The following is an 18,543-nucleotide window of genomic DNA, read 5'->3' on the forward strand; positions in this document are numbered from 1 at the left end:
GACAAAACCAAACTAACCAAGCGATCAGAGTTGGGCTTTTTTCCCTATAATTCTAGTTTTATAGTGCCAACTGCAACTGATGGCCAGCTGGGTCTCTGTGTAGAAGTAAATTAACTGGAAAGCCAAAGTCAGCGCTGCAGTCAACTGGAAAAAAAAAGAAACCAGTACAACATGGCCCACTGTATACAAACCATTGCTCAGTGACAGACAAAGTGCGGTATCAAGAGATGTACAAAAGGAGTGTTTTTGTCTGATACAGATTTTTTGCTCAGGGCATACAGAATTAAAACTGCTCTAGCTTTTGAGGGAAAACAGAATCGCCTTGGAAAATATAATCGCATGTTTACAAACTAAAATCAAATGAATCCTGGTCTATGGTTATCCTGGTCAGAAGCAGTTATCCAAGAAAGAAGTGGCTTTATTGACTGTGTAAAATGAACAGAATTTAAGACATTTGTGTAGGGATGTAAAAAAGGCAGTGCAAGTTTTGAAATAGTCACACATTTTTCTCTTCCAGATCTGTTGGCTTGGTGGTGTGGTGCCGCTGAACAAGGGGCTTGCCTCAGAGCTGAGGGAGAGTCATATTTACAACTGTAAAAAGTGATAGATACCTTAACAACGGTGAACGGGTTGGTTGGTTGGTTGTTTTTTAAATTAAAAATAACTGCGAAACTGGAAGCGTTTTAACTTGATGCCCTGGAAACAGCTCAGCGTCTCCGAGTCAGGTTTTGTATATGTTATAAAGGTTTTAGGAAGAAGTGAAAATCTGAAGAGAATGGCAGGTTTATGCTGCGGATAGTGAAGCAGCAATTTTGAAATATTCTGAAACCATATGCTCCACAGTCTCCTTTTGGAAGAGCAGGCTGGAATTTAAATGCTATACCTTGGTACCTGGCAAAAGCTGTGCTGGGGAAATATTGAGAGAAATAAATGCACCTTATCATTTATATTTGTAAAAACATACCGGTACATAAATTCGTCTGGACCCGATCCTAAACGCCTTACTCAGACAAAACGCCTACTCAATATACAGCGTCTGGCCCTCTATAGTTTAAGTTAAGACGTTGCTTCAGGAAAGCGTTTCCCTGCTTTTGTTTAATAATCAAATACCTCAGATAAACTGACACAATACTGATATTTTTCTAAATTGCAGAATAACTGATTCCTTTGCTCAACTCTCAGCGTTTATGTTTGCTTAAATTCAGCCATAAAAGAAATAACAATAGTTATTCACTGTCTTGATATGAAAATGATCATAGCTAAACAATGCGTTTCGATTTAAAACAGTTGTCTATTGGATCTAAATTATTTACTTTAGCCCCCTAGCTAGACTCTTATTAATAGCTTTCTTCCTGGAAAATAGCATCTTTCCCATAATGATGTTAACATGTCATCCCTAATAATGGCTTGTGTTGCTTGCTGCTTAAAAAGTTAATACACCCTATATTGGCCAGAGATTAACCTATCTCGGATATATATGGAAATTATGACTTCCTGAATTCTCCAGAGAGGTTCTACAAAAGGAAAAGAGCTCTCAAGAAAAAAACACAAAAACACCAGGAATAGCAGCTTTATATTTTACAAATAAACGATCGCCTATTGTATTTGTATTACTCTTGAACCTTCTGGAGCAAGTGACAGTTTACATAGTTTTTTTTAAATGCTCCTGAAAATGAACAAAAGAACCCAAATTATCTTTTTTGTACCGTCAGTTTTATTATTTAATCTCTGATGAGATCAGATTATCTGTACCCTTTAGTCGAGGCAACAAACGTCTTTAAATTGGTTTTAATTGATTTATCTTTTTTTAACAGAAAGTGCATTACATTTATCTGGTCTTGCAAAGGGATCTTCTCTTTACAAACCGAATTATTTTAATATAAATTAATTAATAAATGTTAAGATGCTAATATATCATCATTATTAGCTTTAAAAAGAAAACAATTTACATTCTATAGTATTCTTTATAATACAAAAGAAAACACACTTTAAATTCAATTACAGCATCTAAATGATTTTTTATATTTTCGACTGAAAGTGGTTGTAACAATTCCCACCAGCTACTTTTAACACACATTTTATTAGAAATGGGCTAAATTAAAGAAAACTATTTAAATTTTTCCCACTCCCATCGCCCAAAAAGTATTTTTAAAAAATACTAATAAATAGCATTAAGGGCGGGTGCGATTTCAGAATGGGAAAGACTTCCTCATACTTGGCAAAACATCAGTAGACTGTTTGTTTCAAATCTCTTAATAGAGGCCCTTAATGGAGGGCCTCCGTTCAAATTAGGAGGGAATCAAGGTCTGCAGGAGAAAGTTCAGAATAAGCAGCTAAAGTGTGGAAAGAGACCACAAACAATTCCCAGCGTTTATAGTCCACAATTCATTATTCAAAAGAACAGATCTTAAAAAAGCCAGACAAGGGGATGGAGGTGGTGGTGGGTAGGACCCAACCCAACCCTTTCTATTAAAAAAAAAAGTATTTTACATTTTAAATATTCACAGTAAAGTAACTTCTATAGTCAGTGTGACTCACGATTTATTTACAAAGAGCCTTCAACAGGTTGCTTTAGTCCGCCCAGCAGGAGCTGTGTGGGTGGAAGTAGGTCCCTCCTTCCCCCCTCAGCTGCTCTGAAGTCTGCAAAAGAAGAGGGAGCACTCAGACAGCCCCCCTGCGACCCTACAATAACCGCGCCAGCACCAGCGGCCAAGGGCCAGGCGAGAGGAGCAGGGGAGCGCTGGGTTTGGATGTTTGTTTACTCGCCGTCTTTTTCTGCCTCTTTCCTCCTCTTCGTCAGCTGATAAAGTCTAGAAAAATAGATATGTACAACATCTCAGAAAATAGCAAGTGTCCTCCGAGTCGGCCTGGGCCCCGGCCCCCTCCTCTGGAACCCCCTTTAGGAGGAGCTCTCGTTCTCAGACGTGTGCAGGAGCAAGCTGCTGCTGCTCGACTTGTGTTTCTTCAGCAGCTGGGTGATCTTCTCGTCGTCGGAGTTGGGGTCCAGAGGCTTGTTGTAGTCATCGTCCTCCTCCTCGTTCTCCGAGGCCCCCTTCAGCCTCTCGGTCTCCGAGTCCTGCTTCTTCTTAGCCGTGGCCATCTCGGCCGCATGCTTCTTCCGCCACTTGGTGCGCCGGTTCTGGAACCAGACCTGCGGCCGCCGGAGCAGGGGCCCAGCACCAGCGAACAGAGAGAGAGAGAGAGAGAGAGAGAGAGACATTACTGACCCGGGCCAGGTCAATGCCAGCAACCACTTCTATACTCTGCTTGTGACCCTCAGCGCCACCGGGAGCCTTAGCACCACCCAGGAGCTGCTGGTAGCCCCAGACAGCCCGCAGGATTCCTACCAGAGTTCTGGTTATTTCTGCCACCACCAAATGATTAGCGTCCCTAGCACGGCTATTACCCCCACGGGGGTACCAGCACAGGGTTGTGGTGACTAGTCCTACCATCCACTTATTCCTATTCATGCCATGCTGATCACCACTAGCGACAGTGATTAGTATTTGTACCATAGTCAATTACCACAGCAGAGGTATTAACAGTCATTACATAGTATTGTTTTCTTATTTCTACTGGTTTCATCCCATATGTATTATTACTAACATAGTTATTTATATTCATTCCATAATTATTATAATAAAATTATCATCAAACATACTATATAATTACTACTGTTGTGGTATCTTAGTTATTAATAATATGAAGTTATTGCTATTATAGAGGGATTAATATCCACACCATAGTTAGTACTATTCATATTGCCACCGTGTTATTAGTATATAATATACTAGCTATATATTATAACTAGATATAATAGTTATTACTATGCTATATAATCATTTTTGTTATTATACCATGTTATTCATAAATAATTATTTTATTACCACAGACACTTAAGTATTCATATAATAGTTATTAACCTAAAATTATTACAATTATCACCGTACAGCTATTACTACTATTACCATATTTGATATTTGTGCTATACTTTTATTATTACTGTTACTACAGATTAATTAATATTCATACCATATCTATATTATTAATATTAAGTTACCAGTATGCATATCATATTTATTATTATTGCTACCATGGAATGCTTGGTATTCATATTGCGGTTATTATCATTGTTATCGTTCTAAGTTATTATAATTATTACTATATTGTTATCACCACAGAATTCTTGCTTTTGCTACTGCAGAGTTATTATTGGTAGTTAAAGAATTTTTCAGGGAATGGGCATATTTCAGTTGCTTTTTCTTCTGATGAAGGAGCATTTTGTGCGTTTTTGGTTCACTTGCTTTTTATTTTATTTTATTTTAAGGGGCGTTTCAAAGCGAGCCTTGGAGACTTTTAAACAAACCTTTGCATACTAATGGAGTGAAAAAATAATTTAACTCCTTTTAATTTTCTGTTAAGATCTACATTTATTCTTTTCCTCCTCTTTCCCCTACTATGTTTTTGCTTGTTCAGTTTGTTTAATAAAAACTCAGCTAACATGTATCAAACTTGATGAGACACCATCTCCCATGAAAACACGTGTCTGTAGTCTTAACTGTAATTCAAGAGAAAAGCAGGTGTTTCTAATGTTCTAAATCCAAATAGTCAAATAGTTAGAGATAAGGCTAACTGGTCACAGAAACTTACTCTGTGCTGAATCATCAGGTTAAAAATGCAAATTTTTATTGCTATGGCTTTTAAAGATGCAATTACATTTATACAATAAATTAAAAAATAGATTAAAAAATGTGTTGTAAAAGAAAGGAACAATTTACAAGTTGTTTGGATTTTTTCGTCTCTAAAATCCAAGTCACGAATCCTATTATTCAAAATATAATGTCAGTGTCGCAGAACGATTCCTATACATGGAATGAAAGTATTAGTTTGAAAGAAAACAAATCTAACTACATGTCTAGTACACTCACTGACTACACAATACTTTAATCCTGCTCATATGTGACAATAAACATTTTACACTGAATAGCTATCTAACGTCTCCTCTTCTGTAACATATTTTATCTTAGAAAGGGCAGAGTAAGGGGGGGTGTTATTTTCATTGTACGGGCTGTAACAATTTATTCACAGCCATTTAGACATATTTACAGTGACAAATGAGGGTCTCCAGATAACTCTGGGAGAATGAGAATCCATAAAGAGGCCCCTTAACACAGAAACGGTTAAATTTGTTAAAAAGCTGCATAGAGAATTTATCTTTAAATACAATTTCCTGAACAAGAAAAACACTGTAGCCTGCATTTGCTTTTTAACTTCTCAAAACCGTACCTCTGTGAAATATTTCAGTGTTTAACTAAAATAAACAGATTCGGGGAGGGAATGTGTGAACGATCCGATCCACTTTATGCTTGTTAGCTCAATTCCTTTCCCATTCAAGACAAAACCTCTAAAGTTTGAACCATGATCCCAAACACGCGCAAATTTGTGTTTTGCCCTTAGCCAGGAGAACGATATCACATTTTAACTATTTGTCGTAATCATGTCAACATCTAATGACCAAACATTGCATGGCTACCGGGTCAGAAAATGTATTGTCCAAGTATTAGCCTTCTAACACAAACTACACTTGTTTGTAGTTAAATATTCAACAATATTACTCCTTACCTCTCCCAATTTTATGGCATAGTAAAAATAATATTTTTGGGTCATTTTATAAGCATTCCTAATTTTAAATTATTTTAAAATAAATTACGATTTTAAAAATTATACCATATTCTCATAAATAACACCATTAATTATTAACTGCAAATTATTGCCAACCTAAGTGCTTTTTTAATATAGTAAAAGGAGCCATCTATGCAAAGGATTTAGCTAGCAGTAATATTTTGCAATGGCTTTGTTCTGGTAGTAATGGTGTATGTGCAGAGCATACGTATCCATTTAAGATTAACCTGATTTCAAAGGCATGCGCCTGATTCCTTTTGTTCATCAATATCGTATATCAGGGCTCCTTTGTATATGTATTTTTCACACTCCGCCCAGTCTCAGCAATGTGTGGGCTTGAGTCTCTTATCTAACGTTTGACATGATCATCTCACCTTGACTTGACTCTCTGTCATCCCCAGTGAATAGGCTAGCCTGGCTCTCTCTGGTCCTGCTAAATATTTGGTCTGCTCAAAAGTCTTTTCCAGGGCGAAAATCTGCTGGCCAGAAAAAGTGGGTCTTGTATGTTTTCTCTTTCCGTCTTTATCCAGCAAAATTGAACCTTGATCTGGAAAAGAATTAATGCATAGACAGATATGTTAATCTGTTTATTTGGGAAAATGCTTAGCTATGAAATTTTCTGTCAAGGGAAAGGGTTTTTTTTTCTATACACGGAGAAACAAATTCACTATTAAAATGTTGCCAGGTTCAAAGCGGTGCATATCTTTTCCTGACGCCCCTTTATTTTGAGAGTCTAAATTTTGAGCAGGCAAAAATTACTCTCCCACAAAAACGGTAATCGATAAAAGTAGGTTACTATAAAGGGTTCTTCTTGGGGAAAGTTTGTGTATGAACCAAACTCAAAAAAGGGGAGGGGGAGGAGTAGTTGAATCAGAGATATTTCAACTTAAAAGTCCTTTTAGGAAAAATAAAATGAGAAAACTGTTTTTGTAAAAACTTCCCGTTATTTGTAAGCAATAGCTTGACTTTTTAAATGCTTTCATAGACACACACACACACACAGCTGTGAGTGTCTAAATTGCCAACAAGTCAAATAATGCATGTAATATATTTTCATCATTTAACATGTGCTTTCAGGTGTTCAGACAGTAACTGCTTGTTATTGGAAGGATTCTAGTATGCACAATGATCAAAACGGTTTTAGGAAAGCCAACCCTTTCAAGTGTCTGGCAGCAGCAAATCTAAGCTTGGAACATCACTGTGCTCAGTGTTACGAAAGTCATCAGTAATTAGAAAACCGTTACAGGAACTTGGAAGAGTCGCAGCCTCAAAATAACGAGAGAGAAAAAAGATGAGGCATAAACGTCCCGATTTTATAAAAGCCTCTCTCTGAAAGAGCGGGGGAAGAAGGATTTGGCCCTTAAAACTTTTCTCCCCGAGAAATCTGGGACACTACAGCTTTTCTTTGCCCTAACAAACAGACACGTCTCCTAACTAACCCTTCTAAATTTTTGCAGAAGGCGCCTGCAGTTACAGATGGGAGTGAATGCTAACGGGTATACGCCAGAGGGCATTCAGACAGCATGAAGTAGGAGTAAATAGAAAGTGAGAGATGAAGCATGAGCAGGAGAAAAAGTAAAGGCAGCGAAAGCAGCACCGTGCTCCTGTACCAAGCACTGAACCAAAATGCAGCGAACAGGATGGTGTGGGTGAGTAAAACCAAACCGCTTGTAATCGATTCACCACCGATCATACTACTTCCCAAACAAAATCACTGGGGGCAGCATTTCCCCTTCTCTCACTCCCCCAAATAAAAGGGGGATGGGGGCGGGAGGGGGAGGATGCACTGAAGTACGGCAAGAGCTCAAGAAGTTAGTTGTCTCTCCCGCTAACCAGCGCCCTGCGGCACAGCTGCCCGTGGCCGGGTCGGGTGCATTTCAACTACAGTCTGAGCAACACCACTGAGGAGGAGGGAAGAAATTGGGGGAGGAGGGTGACCCTGGCCAGTGCCGGAGCTGCCCCAGGGCAGGATTGGAGGGGGGGGGATGCCACCCGAACAAGTGGGGACAACTGCCTGAGCTAGGAAAGCCCCAGCCGGGGCGGCGGTACTCACGGGGGGTGCAGGCGAGGCGCGCGTCTCTCCAGGGGGGGCTCTGCATCACCCCCGGCCAGAAGATCGGGGTCCTGCCGGGCAGCTCGGCCAGGGGCTTGGGGTAGCGGCCCACGGCCACGGCGGCGGCGCTGGGGCTGAAGTAGAGCCCGGGGGGCGGCGGCGGGGGGCTGAGGCTGCTGAAGCGGGGCAGGCCGGCCAGGAGGCCGGCGGGGGACGAGGAGGGGCCGGAGGGCGACGAGGAGGCCAGGGCGGCGCCGGCCAGGGGCATGGAGGGCCGGCTCAGGATGTCGTTGATGCCGTGCGGGGTGGCGGCCGAGAGCTGCTGCGGGGGGCTGGCCAGGGCCGGCGGCTTGAGGCCGGCCGGGTTGGGGGAGCCCAGCGGCGGGGACGGGGAGGCGGAGGACGAGGCGGAGGAGGAGGAGGAGGAGGAGGCCGGCCCGGCGGGCAGCGGGTACGCCGGGTACAGCGGGGTCTTCATCTCGGCCATGCTGTGCAGGGCGGCCAGGGGCGGGCTGCCGAGCAGGAAGGCGCTTTGCCGGGGGCTGCCGTCCATCTGCCCCACCGCCAGCATCGCCGCGCCGCCGGCCGCCGGGGGAGGGCAGCGGGGCGCCCGCGGGGGCTGCGCGGGGAGTCCGGGCAGGGGGCGCGGAGGGCAGGCTCCGGCGGGGGAGTGCGAGGGGAGAAGGGGGCTGGCGGCTAAGCCGGGGGCTTGTCCTGCAGGGGGGCAGGGGCGATGTCCCGGCGGAGGGTGCAGGAGCTCACAAGGAGAGGGCAGGTGCCCTGCTCGCGGGGGGAGGGCGAGGAGGAAGGACCCGGTGGGGGTGCAGAGGGAAGGGGGAGCCGCAGAAGGCAGAGAGGGGGCAACAGGATCGCGAGGGCGGGCGGCCGGGGGGGTCTGGAAAGGCGAAGGCGAGGACCGCAAAGAAGCAGCCGCAGAAACTCTTCCAAGTTGCTGTGTGTCTCTCTGGCTCCAAAGAAATGTTCGCCCGTGGTGCAGAGGGGGTTTCACAGTCTCTGTCAGCCCCAAAGTCCTGTCTCAGCCTCCCACACACACTGGAGGGAGGGGAAGCAGAGTCCCCCCAGCCCCACAAAATACTTTAAAAAAAAACACCACCAAGCCCCAGCTGGTAGAGAATGAAGCCAAGCCACAGATCCCCACTCGATGCCTGTTTGTTTAAGGGAGAGCGGTCAGTTCTCTGCAGCCTCCTCAGCAGCCCCCCTGTCCTCTCCGTTCACGCTGGTGTCCGGAGGATTGTGCCGTCCTCAGAATAAAACATCAAGTCCGAAGTGGTCTTCTGCTCCTCCACTCCGGTCCCTGATCCGGATGCGGCATGCAGGAGAGATCCCCTCCTTTCTCCCGAGACATCAATGCTTTACCATTGCTTCTCTCCCCTCCCTCTGCTGGTCCCTAATATCTGGTTGTGAAATACAAGTCTGGGGGCTTCAAGGAGAGTCTGGCTCTGGGTTTGCTGCTGCTGCTTCTCTCTTCTCTGTCCCGAGCATCACTTCTGTGACTGTGTCTGGTTTGCTTTCGCGGCTGGATCTTCCTTTATTTCCTTCTCACCTTCCTCTCATTTCCCCCCTGGGACTCCTCGGGCTTGGTTATTTTGGTGTCCTCCTCCCCTCCCAGCTAAAGTCTCTCTCTCTCTCTCTCTCTGCCCCCCCCGCCTCTCTGTGGCTGGCTCTGACAGTTCAGATGAAGCTCTCAAAGGTAATAAAACATTTTCATCACTCTCTGCCTCCTTTAGCTAAGGGGCAAGCCAGGAACTTGGAGAGGCGTCAGTCAGCGGCAGCAATCAGAGGAGGGGCCGAGACTGACGCCTCCTATAGGACCCGGCCCATTGTGATGCCCGGAGAACCAGCGCCGAACCCAACCCCCCCCCCCCCCCCGCCTGACTGGCTGATGGGCTGGAGCGGAGGGGGCCGGCCGAGCCTGCTCATCTGCATATTGACCGCGGCCCCAGCGGTTATAGGGCCTGGGGAGGGGGCTGGCAGGAAAAGCTGCTTGATGATCTGCTGGGGGTGATGGGAGCCTGACTTTGCTGCGTGGGCTAAAGGAGCTGGCAAACAAAACGAAAGGAGCCAATTTGTGCTTAACAAACAGGGGGCTGGGGGAAGATAAAAGAAAAGGGGGGAACCCCCCAGCAGTCATTTCATTTTGAATATTCCTCTTTCTTTCTTTGACAGACTGTCTGGTGACTAAGTAAAACAGACCCAATGGCAAGCAGCAGCAGGCACATCACAGGGTATAGATCCTTCTGAAAGGATTAATTAAGTGCCATATGGGGTCCCCCAGAATCGTGCAAATTAATTTGTTGCTCGTTAAACAAACCTATAGATGCCTGAAGCCTCCTCTGAATGAACGGTGCAAAGCCAGAGTCACCCCCCTCACTCCTCATTCAATCGCTTTCATTCAGTGTCACCCTTTCGTTCCCTCTTGCATTTTCACCCTCTCTTGTTTAAGCAGAGGGACCATAATAACCATCATGGGTGTTAGCGGGATAGGAACTCAGCCTGTGTGTATGTGAGAGAGAAGTTTGGCTTCTCTTCAGGATCCCGTTGCTTATACTTTCTTTTCTGATTATTTGTTTAGACTTCGGTAAGCAGGATAACACAAGAGTCAGATTCATAAAAAAGCACCAACAATGCAATATACACAACACAAACTTTTTTTTATCTGAGCCAGGCTGAGGGGCGGAGGGGAGAATAAATGAACGAGTGGATAAGTGCGATGTGTTGTTGGCGATGATCTTGTCCCTTTTTCAGCAAGGTTTCTCTTACCCCTGGCTGCTTTCTGTTGAGTCTAAATATGCATTATAATCATTGTTTTATTATTTTAGTTTAACAATTATCGAATGCACACCAACGTTTTGTTATTTCAGGCAGCCATTCTTAGGGTCTGCCGAAAAATCGTTAAGTCGATACAAAGCAAATCATCGTGAAAACAAACAAAGTACATATCTAATTAGGACCCTAAAAGAGGGGTTATTCTAAATAACCTGTTCAGGTTAGACCGTGTTTTCCCTGCACCTCCTAAATAACAAAGCGCAGTTTTCCTGGGGGAAACACCCTTAACTTCAGAAGCATTTGGAGAGAGTTTACTAATCATGCTTTGCCAGAACACTTGTGTTGGTCTTTTTTGTTTCTTTCTGTAGCTTTGTGTCGTGTTCTGTACATCAGCACGGTTCTATTTTTCTCTAGATCTCTTCTCATTCTATAACACCTGCTCATTTATCTGGTCTCTTGAGGAATGGCGGTCCGAAGATTTCTCTCCCCTGCCCTTGCACTCCAGTTATAGTGAGGAGGAAAAACAACAAAGCTCTCCAAAACAGATTACTGTAACAGTTATCATTACGTGTGTGTGTGTTGGAGTGGGAGCAGGGGTTGCTAAACATGCTCTTCAGGCGAACAGTTTAATCAAGGAAAGGACCTGTTTGTTTCACAGGCGGTGACTGTCCCCTCTGCCGATTGATAGATAATAAACATTTCAGTATTTCAGTTACCAGGTCTGCGGGGCTGGATCTTTCTGAAAGTTTCGGGTTCGAAGCTCATCAGACAATCTCTGAATCGTGTGAGCTTTCTTCTTCTTTTCTTTTTGCAAAACACCAATTTCCCCCTCCGAACCTCTGCTCTTTGGGCCGGGGAGAGGAATTCAGATGAGCGCCTTATTTTTAAACATCCTTCTCTCACCGCCACATAAAAAAACAATAAACCCAGTGGAAACTTGTCAGCGCCAGATCCCACATTGTTCTAATTTCACTGAACAGCGTCAATATTTTGTTGTTCTTCTCAGTGATCTGGGGCTGAAGAAAGAGATTCCTCATTTGCAAACTTTGCCTCTGAGCAGAGTCCCATATAGAGACAAACAATAACTCATGATCATCCTAAGCCATTTGAAAACAAAATGCAGCTCCCGTAGTTAATATCTCAAGGATGGAAGAGGAAAAGGCGTGCTCATTGCAGATCTTGGAGAAGGGGGGAGGGTTGTTCCACTGAGTGAGAATATAGTCCCTTCTATTGCTGAAGATCCATTATTGTTCACAATTAATCTGGTTTTATTTGCAAACTAGAGGAAAAAAGAGAAATTAAAATAATACTTCATCCTCAGGAAGATAACGAGTTATTTTATTGCCAGCGCTTGTGTGTCAACCAAACACCCAGCTTTACCCAGTTTAATTAAAACAGCCACACAAACTTCAAGTCAGATTTAAGACCTTGGTCTTGACTGTATATCACCAGAAGGGGATAAAGCACTTTTCAGATACCAGAAATTATCTTTCAAAGTCCTTAAAAACAGCAAATATGGACATCTGACAAGAGTAAACATCATAGAAACAAAACCATGCTTGCCAGGTTTGTATTAAGGTTATATATAAATGCCCCCCGCCCCCATACACACGTCATTTAACATATACAAGTTCAAAAGGAAAATCATAAGGAGTTTAGAATGCGGTCGGGGCAACAATCTTTAAAGGGATCTTCTTATATTTTAAAGTAACTGATTTGCATGTTAATTGAAAAAGAAATTAAAGCAGTTTTAGAATGTCAGAGACTGTCAAGTGACCGAAAGAATTAAAAGGTCTGGTTACTTGCAAATCTTCCTTTGAACCTAAAGGAGCTGGCTTTGCGAACCATGCATTTTTTTCAGAAATCCTAACTGGAGAAATCTTTCTACCTACTCACCACTTCATCTAATACTTTTGATTTCATGAATCAAAGTTGACAAAGACATAGAAGTCGGCAATGGAGGGAAAGAAGCAACCCCATTCGTGACTTATACCAGAGCTTCCCTAAGAAATGGAAAAATAGAGTGCATCTTATGTTTACCCCATACCAGGCAACGTTTATTCGGAGCACCGACGCGTATAAACTTTTTGCCATACCCAGAGTAGCTCCGATAGTGGCAGCTACAAGATTTTCATTTTGATACGAGAAATACCAAATTTTATTAAGGTTCCTAGGAATGAAATCAAGATCGAGAAGTTCTTCTAGTGACTGATACGCCCCACTGCCTCCTCCCCATGGTGATTGCTTTTACTCAAAGCATCTTTGTGGAACGTTTAATGTATTGCTGTTTGTAAACAGTGTTCACGACCTGTTTCTGAAGAAGGTGGGGATATGGTCGGAGCCGTTTCTATCAGAAATAATGTCACACATTCACATACTGGGGTATGTAAACGAGTAGAAACCTGCAGATTACAAGGACACTGTGGGCATAACGGCTTCGTGACAGCCAAATGTGGGTGTATAACTTTTTGATTATACTTACCTTTTTGATACCAGCATTCTGTGACAGAGGCTGAGCAAAAGCGGGCCACTTATTTAATGATTGCAACGCAAAAGTAGGGAGAAAGTAGTCACGATATCTTCTAAACAGCATCACATATCCTTAAACTTCTTACAGCCATACATTATTAAACTGACTTTAATACAGCCTCTGGTATTGTATGCTAGAGAACCGGGGGAGGGGATAGGGGGCAAGTGGACATCTTGGAACAAAACGAGTGGCGTTTCACCAAACTGGGACTACAGGAGCTCAAGAAGCTTTGGAAATCAACCATTGTAACACAGAACAAGGGAAGCAAATTACCTGAAGAGGAGCTCTGTGTAGCTGGACAGCTTGTCTCTCTCACCAACAGAAGTTGGTCCAATAAAAGATATTACCTCACCCACGTTGTCTCTCTATTAGAGAAAATTTGTTTTGAGTTGCAGATCATCCCCTTGAAGTTGTCACCTTGCTTAGGCATTCCCTACAGCGACAGTAATATACATTTGCTCACAAGGGGCTGCACTGGGGCATTTCAATAAATATGTTTGGAAAATATAATCCTGGTGGAATGAAATTGGTCGTTAGAAAGGGATAGGTGTTAGCTAGCGCGGACTCCAATAAAAAAAAAGTTCAGTCTAATAGTTCAAGTTCTGTATTGTCTTCCTTGAAAGGCAAGTATAGAATTTTAATTGTAAATCGAGATCAAATATGCATCTTTATTATTTAAATGCCTTTATTGTCACCTTCCTTTGGCGGGGCGAGGGAGGGTAAAGGAAGGAACTAAGCTTAGGAAGCCAACTAAATTCAATTGTTGCCATGGTGGAGTTTTAGTAATAAACGTACCTTATGCTAATATTCAAATATTTTACTGTTTGAAGAGGAAAGCTGCTTTATGCCTGGGCACACAATGTAACTTGTATGTTACTGACTAGCCTCAATAGGAACCAGAATTATCTGAATCCTGAACTGCTGAGTCCCCCTTGTGGGGAAGCAAAGGAAAACAATTAGTAAGCAATAACAGTGCTTAATGCCTTACACAGCTTCCAGGTGTTTACAGACGTTAACTAATGAAATCCTCACAATGTTCCCATGCAGTAGACTGGTAAATGTTATCATAGTTTATTTGCAGAGGGTGAAATGGAGACAGACAGGTTTAAGTTAGTCAACAATTGCAAAAGTATCTGCTAACTTTGAGTGCCAAACTTCAAGTGCCCAGAGGCTGATTTTCAGAGGTGCTGATCATCCACAGAGGTCCCTGAGCTATTATTGGAGTTGTGGGTGCTCAGCACTTCTCAAGAGCAGACTCAAGATGCCTCAAGGTGGCATATAGAAATTGAGGCAACGTAGGGAACACTTTTGAAAATCTGGGCTCAAGTGATTTTCCCAAGGTCACAGAGCACTTGATTGTCGAAGCTAAGACTAGAATACAGGAGTTCTGGGGTTGGAGGACTGTGTTCTTTTTTCTAGACCATCTTCCAGTAGAGAACTTACTAGCTTTCCTGCTTACAAAATAAATATGTTCATTCTATAGTTCTAAAAGGTTTGTATTTCATGTAATTGTGTTACTTTCCTTCTAAAGGATTAGAGTTTGTCAAACTGCATTTTTTTCCAAATGTTATTAAATGTCCATGAGCTAAACCAGGAAACTAAATAGGTATTTTTTCTTTCTGCTCTTTGCCATCACCATATGTTCTTCCTTGCAAGTAGTCAGTTACTTTTTAAAAGCAACAGATACCTTTTTGGTGTAGCAGAAATGTAATGCCTGTGAATTATTTGTTGCCTGCCCTAGATACTGAGGACAGCCATGCAAGAGGAACCAAGCCAGGAAATCCTAATATTCTTCTGGGTGCTAATTCCAACTCTTAATCAAGATCTGATTACCAAAAAGGAAGACAGAACATAAAAATGCTATAAAGGTATAAAAATTTTCACTCTTGTCCATAATTCACACTGTAAATGTGTCCATTATGACAGTCACTATAGCAAGAAAATTATGATGTTGTTGCAAGATTCCCTACAGCAGAACTCCTGCCAATTATGATGAATAATCTAGAACCATATGATAGCTCTATAATGCCCTATAATATCAAGGTACTCTAATTCTTTCCCTGCTTCCTCAAAAACATGGAATGCTGAAGAACACTAAAAGGTAATTAAAAATAGTTAATAGGTTAATCACACTTGGTCTTATATTTATCTAATACAGAATACTGATTCTTTAGTGATGTAGCTCTAAAGCATTATCATGAGCCAAGAAAATGAATCAGACATTTAATGGAGATATGGAAACGGAAATTTTCTTGTAAGATTACAAAATTGTAAGCCAATAATACACTAAAATATAATAAAGTTATCATTAACATTCCATGCATGAATTGATAAAAAGTGTCCTTTTTCACTATGTAGCTGAAGTTGCTGCAATGTTCTTATATGGGCTGAAAATTATTCAGAATGAAGAAACAAAGGACCAGATTTACCAGTATGCGCTGGCTGTTTTACACCGCTCCGGCCCCAGAGAATCTGCCCCCAATTTTTGATAATAGCTAAACTGAGCAGCATCACTTTATTGGTAAGTTCACTGCAAATCCATACATTTGTCATTTCCAGTCAAATCCCACAATGCTCATTACAGGCTGTGAATCAGGGCTAGTTTAGCCAAAGCTACACCCCCACTGACTGGGGTCCCTGGTCTGCAAAGCCCAGACTTTGCAACGGAGTCTTCTCTTCAGCATCACTATGTTCCAAATTTCTACTCCATCAGCCTGGGGACAAGTTACTCAGTCCCAGTCGGGTGGGTGAATAGGTATTTTGTCCCGAACTGGAATACACTTGTCGGTGCAGGAAGGTAAATGAAGTTTTCTGTATGAAAGAATGGGGAAACTTATCTGTGATGTGCCCCAGCACAGATGTTCAAGTGTCCATAATTTTGGTTGCCCATCTTGAGAGACTTAGGGTCTGATTCAAGAGTTTGGGTATGTCTACACTACGGGATTATTCTGCTTTACAGAAACTGTTTTTTTAAAACAGATTGTATAAAGTTGAGTGCACACGGCCACACTAAGCACATTAATTCAGTGGTGTGCGTCCATGTACCGAGGCTAGTGTCGATTTCCGGAGCGTTGCACTGTGGGTAGCTATCCCATAGCTATCCCATAGTTCCCGCAGTCTCCCCCACCCATTGGAATTCTGGGTTGAGATCCCAATACCGGATGGGGCAAAAAACATTATCGCGGGTGGTTCTGGGTACAGCCTCACCCCTCCCTCCGTGCAAGTAGCAGACAACCATTTAGCGCCTTTTTTCCTGGGTGAACTGTGCAGACGCCATAGCACGGCAAGCATGGACCCTGCTCAGCTCAAGACAGCAATCATGGACGTTGTAAACACCTCGCGCATTCTCGTGCAGTCAATGCTGAACCAGGACCTGCAAAACCAATCGAGGAGGAGGCGGCTACGGCAGCGCGGCGACGAGAGCGATGAGGACATGGACACAGAATTCTCTCAAACCGCGGGCCCCTGCACTTTGGAGATCATGCTGGTAATGGGGCAGGTTCTAGCCATGGAACTCCAATTTTGGGCCTGGGAAACAAGCACAAACTGGTGGGACCGCATAGTGTTGCAGGTGTGGGACGATTCCCAGTGGCTGCGAAACTTTCGCATGCGTAAGGGCACTTTCATTGAACTTTGTGACTTGCTTTCCCCTGCCCTGAAACGCCAGAATACCACGATGAGAGCAGCCCTCACAGTTGAGAAGCAAGTGGCGATAGCCCTCTGGAAGCTTGCAACGCTAGACAGCTACCGGTCAGTCGGGAATCAATTTGGAGTGGGCAAATCTACTGTGGGGGCTGCTGTGATGCAAGTAGCCAAAGCAATCATCAAGCTGCTGCTATGAAAGATAGTGACTCTGGGAAATGTTCAGGTCATAGTGGATGGCTTTGCTGCACTGGGATTCCCTAACTGTGGTGGGGCGATAGATGGAACCCATATCCCTATCTTGGCACCGGAGCACCAGGGCACCCAGTACATAAACCAAAAGGAGTACTTTTCCATGGTGCTGCAAGCACTGGTGGATCACAAGGGATGTTTCACCAACATCCACGTGGGATGGCTGGGAAGGGTTCATGACGCTCGCGTCTTCAGAAACACTACTCTGTTTAAACAGTTGCAGCAAGGGAATTACTTCCCAGACCAGAAAATAACAGTTGGGGATGTTGAAATGCCTGTAGTTATCCTGGGGGACCCAGCCTACCCCTGGATGCCATGGCTCATGAAGCCATACACAGGCAGCCTGGACAGTAGTCAGGAGTTGTTCAACTACAGGCTGACAGGGCCGGCTCCAGACCCCAGCACGCCAAGCAGGCGCGTGGGGCGGCATTGTCCTGGCAGGGCAGCATTTCACTCTGGCGGACCTTCCGCAGTCATGCCTGCGGGAGGTCCACCGGAGCCCCGGGACGAGCGGACCTGCCGCAGGCATGACTGTGGAGGGTCCCCTCTTCCCGCGGCTCCGCTTGAGCTCCCGCAGGCATGACTGCGGAGGGTGCGCTGGTCCCGCGGCTCGGACGGAGCTCCCGCAGGCATACCTGCGGATGCTCCACCGGAGCTGCGGGACCGCGGGACCGTCCGCAGCCACTTCTGCCCCAGCCGCGGGACCGGGAAAGGGCGGCGCGAGCGGCGCGGTGCGCCGCCCTGCTTGGGGCGGCAGAATTTCTAGAGCCGCCCCTGCAGGCTGAGCAAGTGCAGAATGGTGGTAGAATGTGCATTTGGCCATTTAAAGGCGCGCTGGTGCACATTACTGACTCGATCAGACCTCAGCCAAACCAATGTCCCCTTTGTTATTGCTGCTTGCTGTGTGCTCCACAATCTCTGTGAGAGTAAGGGGGAGACCTTTATGGTGGGGTGGGAGGCTGAGGCAAATCACCTGGCCGCTGATTATGTGCAGCCAGACACCAGGGCAATTAGAAGAGCACACCAGGAAGCAATGCGCATCAGAGAAGCTTTGAAAACCAGTTTCATCATGGGCCAGGGTACGGTGTGACTGTTGTGTTTGTTTCTCCTTCATGTAACCTCCCTCCCTTGATTGACTCATTCCCTGTAAGCCACCTACCCTCCCCATTCAATTACCGCTTGCTTTCTAAGGAAATAAAGTCACTCTTATTTAAAAATCATGTATTCTTTATTAATTCATTATAAAAAGAGGGAGAGAACTGACAAGGTAGCCCAGGTGGAGTTTGGGAGGAGGATAGGAGGGAAGGAAAAGGCCACTAAAAAAATTTCAAAATAATGACAGCCTTTTGGTTGGGCTGTCCACTGGGGTGGAATGGGCGGGTGCATGGAGCCTCCCCCATGCGTTCTTAGTCATCTGGTGGGTGAGGAGGCTAAGGAACATGGTGAGGGGGGAGGATGGTTATACAGGGGCTGCAGCGGCACTCTGTGATCCTGCTGCCATTCCTGAAGCTCCACCATATGCGGAGCATGTCAGTTTGATCACGCAGCAGCCCCAGAGTTGCATCCCGACACCTCAGATCTTCCTGCCTCCACCTCT

At 44.3% G+C, this 18,543-nt stretch overlaps 1 protein-coding gene across 1 annotated transcript; it reads right to left on the bottom strand.

Moving 5' to 3' along the window:
• Nucleotides 1-2,464: 2,464 nt before the first annotated feature.
• Nucleotides 2,465-8,306, bottom strand: NKX6-1 (NK6 homeobox 1). The gene is made up of 3 exons (XM_045019709.1): nucleotides 7,736-8,306; nucleotides 6,057-6,229; nucleotides 2,465-3,151 (listed from the first exon to the last, which is right to left on the bottom strand). Exons 1-3 carry the CDS (start codon nucleotides 8,304-8,306, stop codon nucleotides 2,900-2,902), a joined length of 996 nt encoding a protein of 331 aa, XP_044875644.1. The 3' UTR covers nucleotides 2,465-2,899.
• Between the last annotated feature and the right edge of the window lie 10,237 nt (nucleotides 8,307-18,543).

Source organism: Mauremys mutica, chromosome 5 (genome assembly GCF_020497125.1).
Source record: "Mauremys mutica isolate MM-2020 ecotype Southern chromosome 5, ASM2049712v1, whole genome shotgun sequence".
NCBI classification, from domain to species: Eukaryota; Metazoa; Chordata; order Testudines; family Geoemydidae; genus Mauremys; species Mauremys mutica.

Bases quoted from the DNA above. Each gene is read 5' to 3' on its own strand.
- NKX6-1 (XM_045019709.1), bottom strand. From the start codon at position 8,306: ATGCTGGCGGTGGGGCAGATGGACGGCAGCCCCCGGCAAAGCGCCTTC. The intron at 6,230-7,735 runs GTGAGTACCGCC...ATTCTTTTCCAG, and splicing joins GCGCCTCGCCTGCACCCCCC to ATCAAGGTTCAATTTTGCTG. The intron at 3,152-6,056 runs GTGAGATGATCA...CGGCGGCCGCAG, and splicing joins TGACAGAGAGTCAAGTCAAG to GTCTGGTTCCAGAACCGGCG.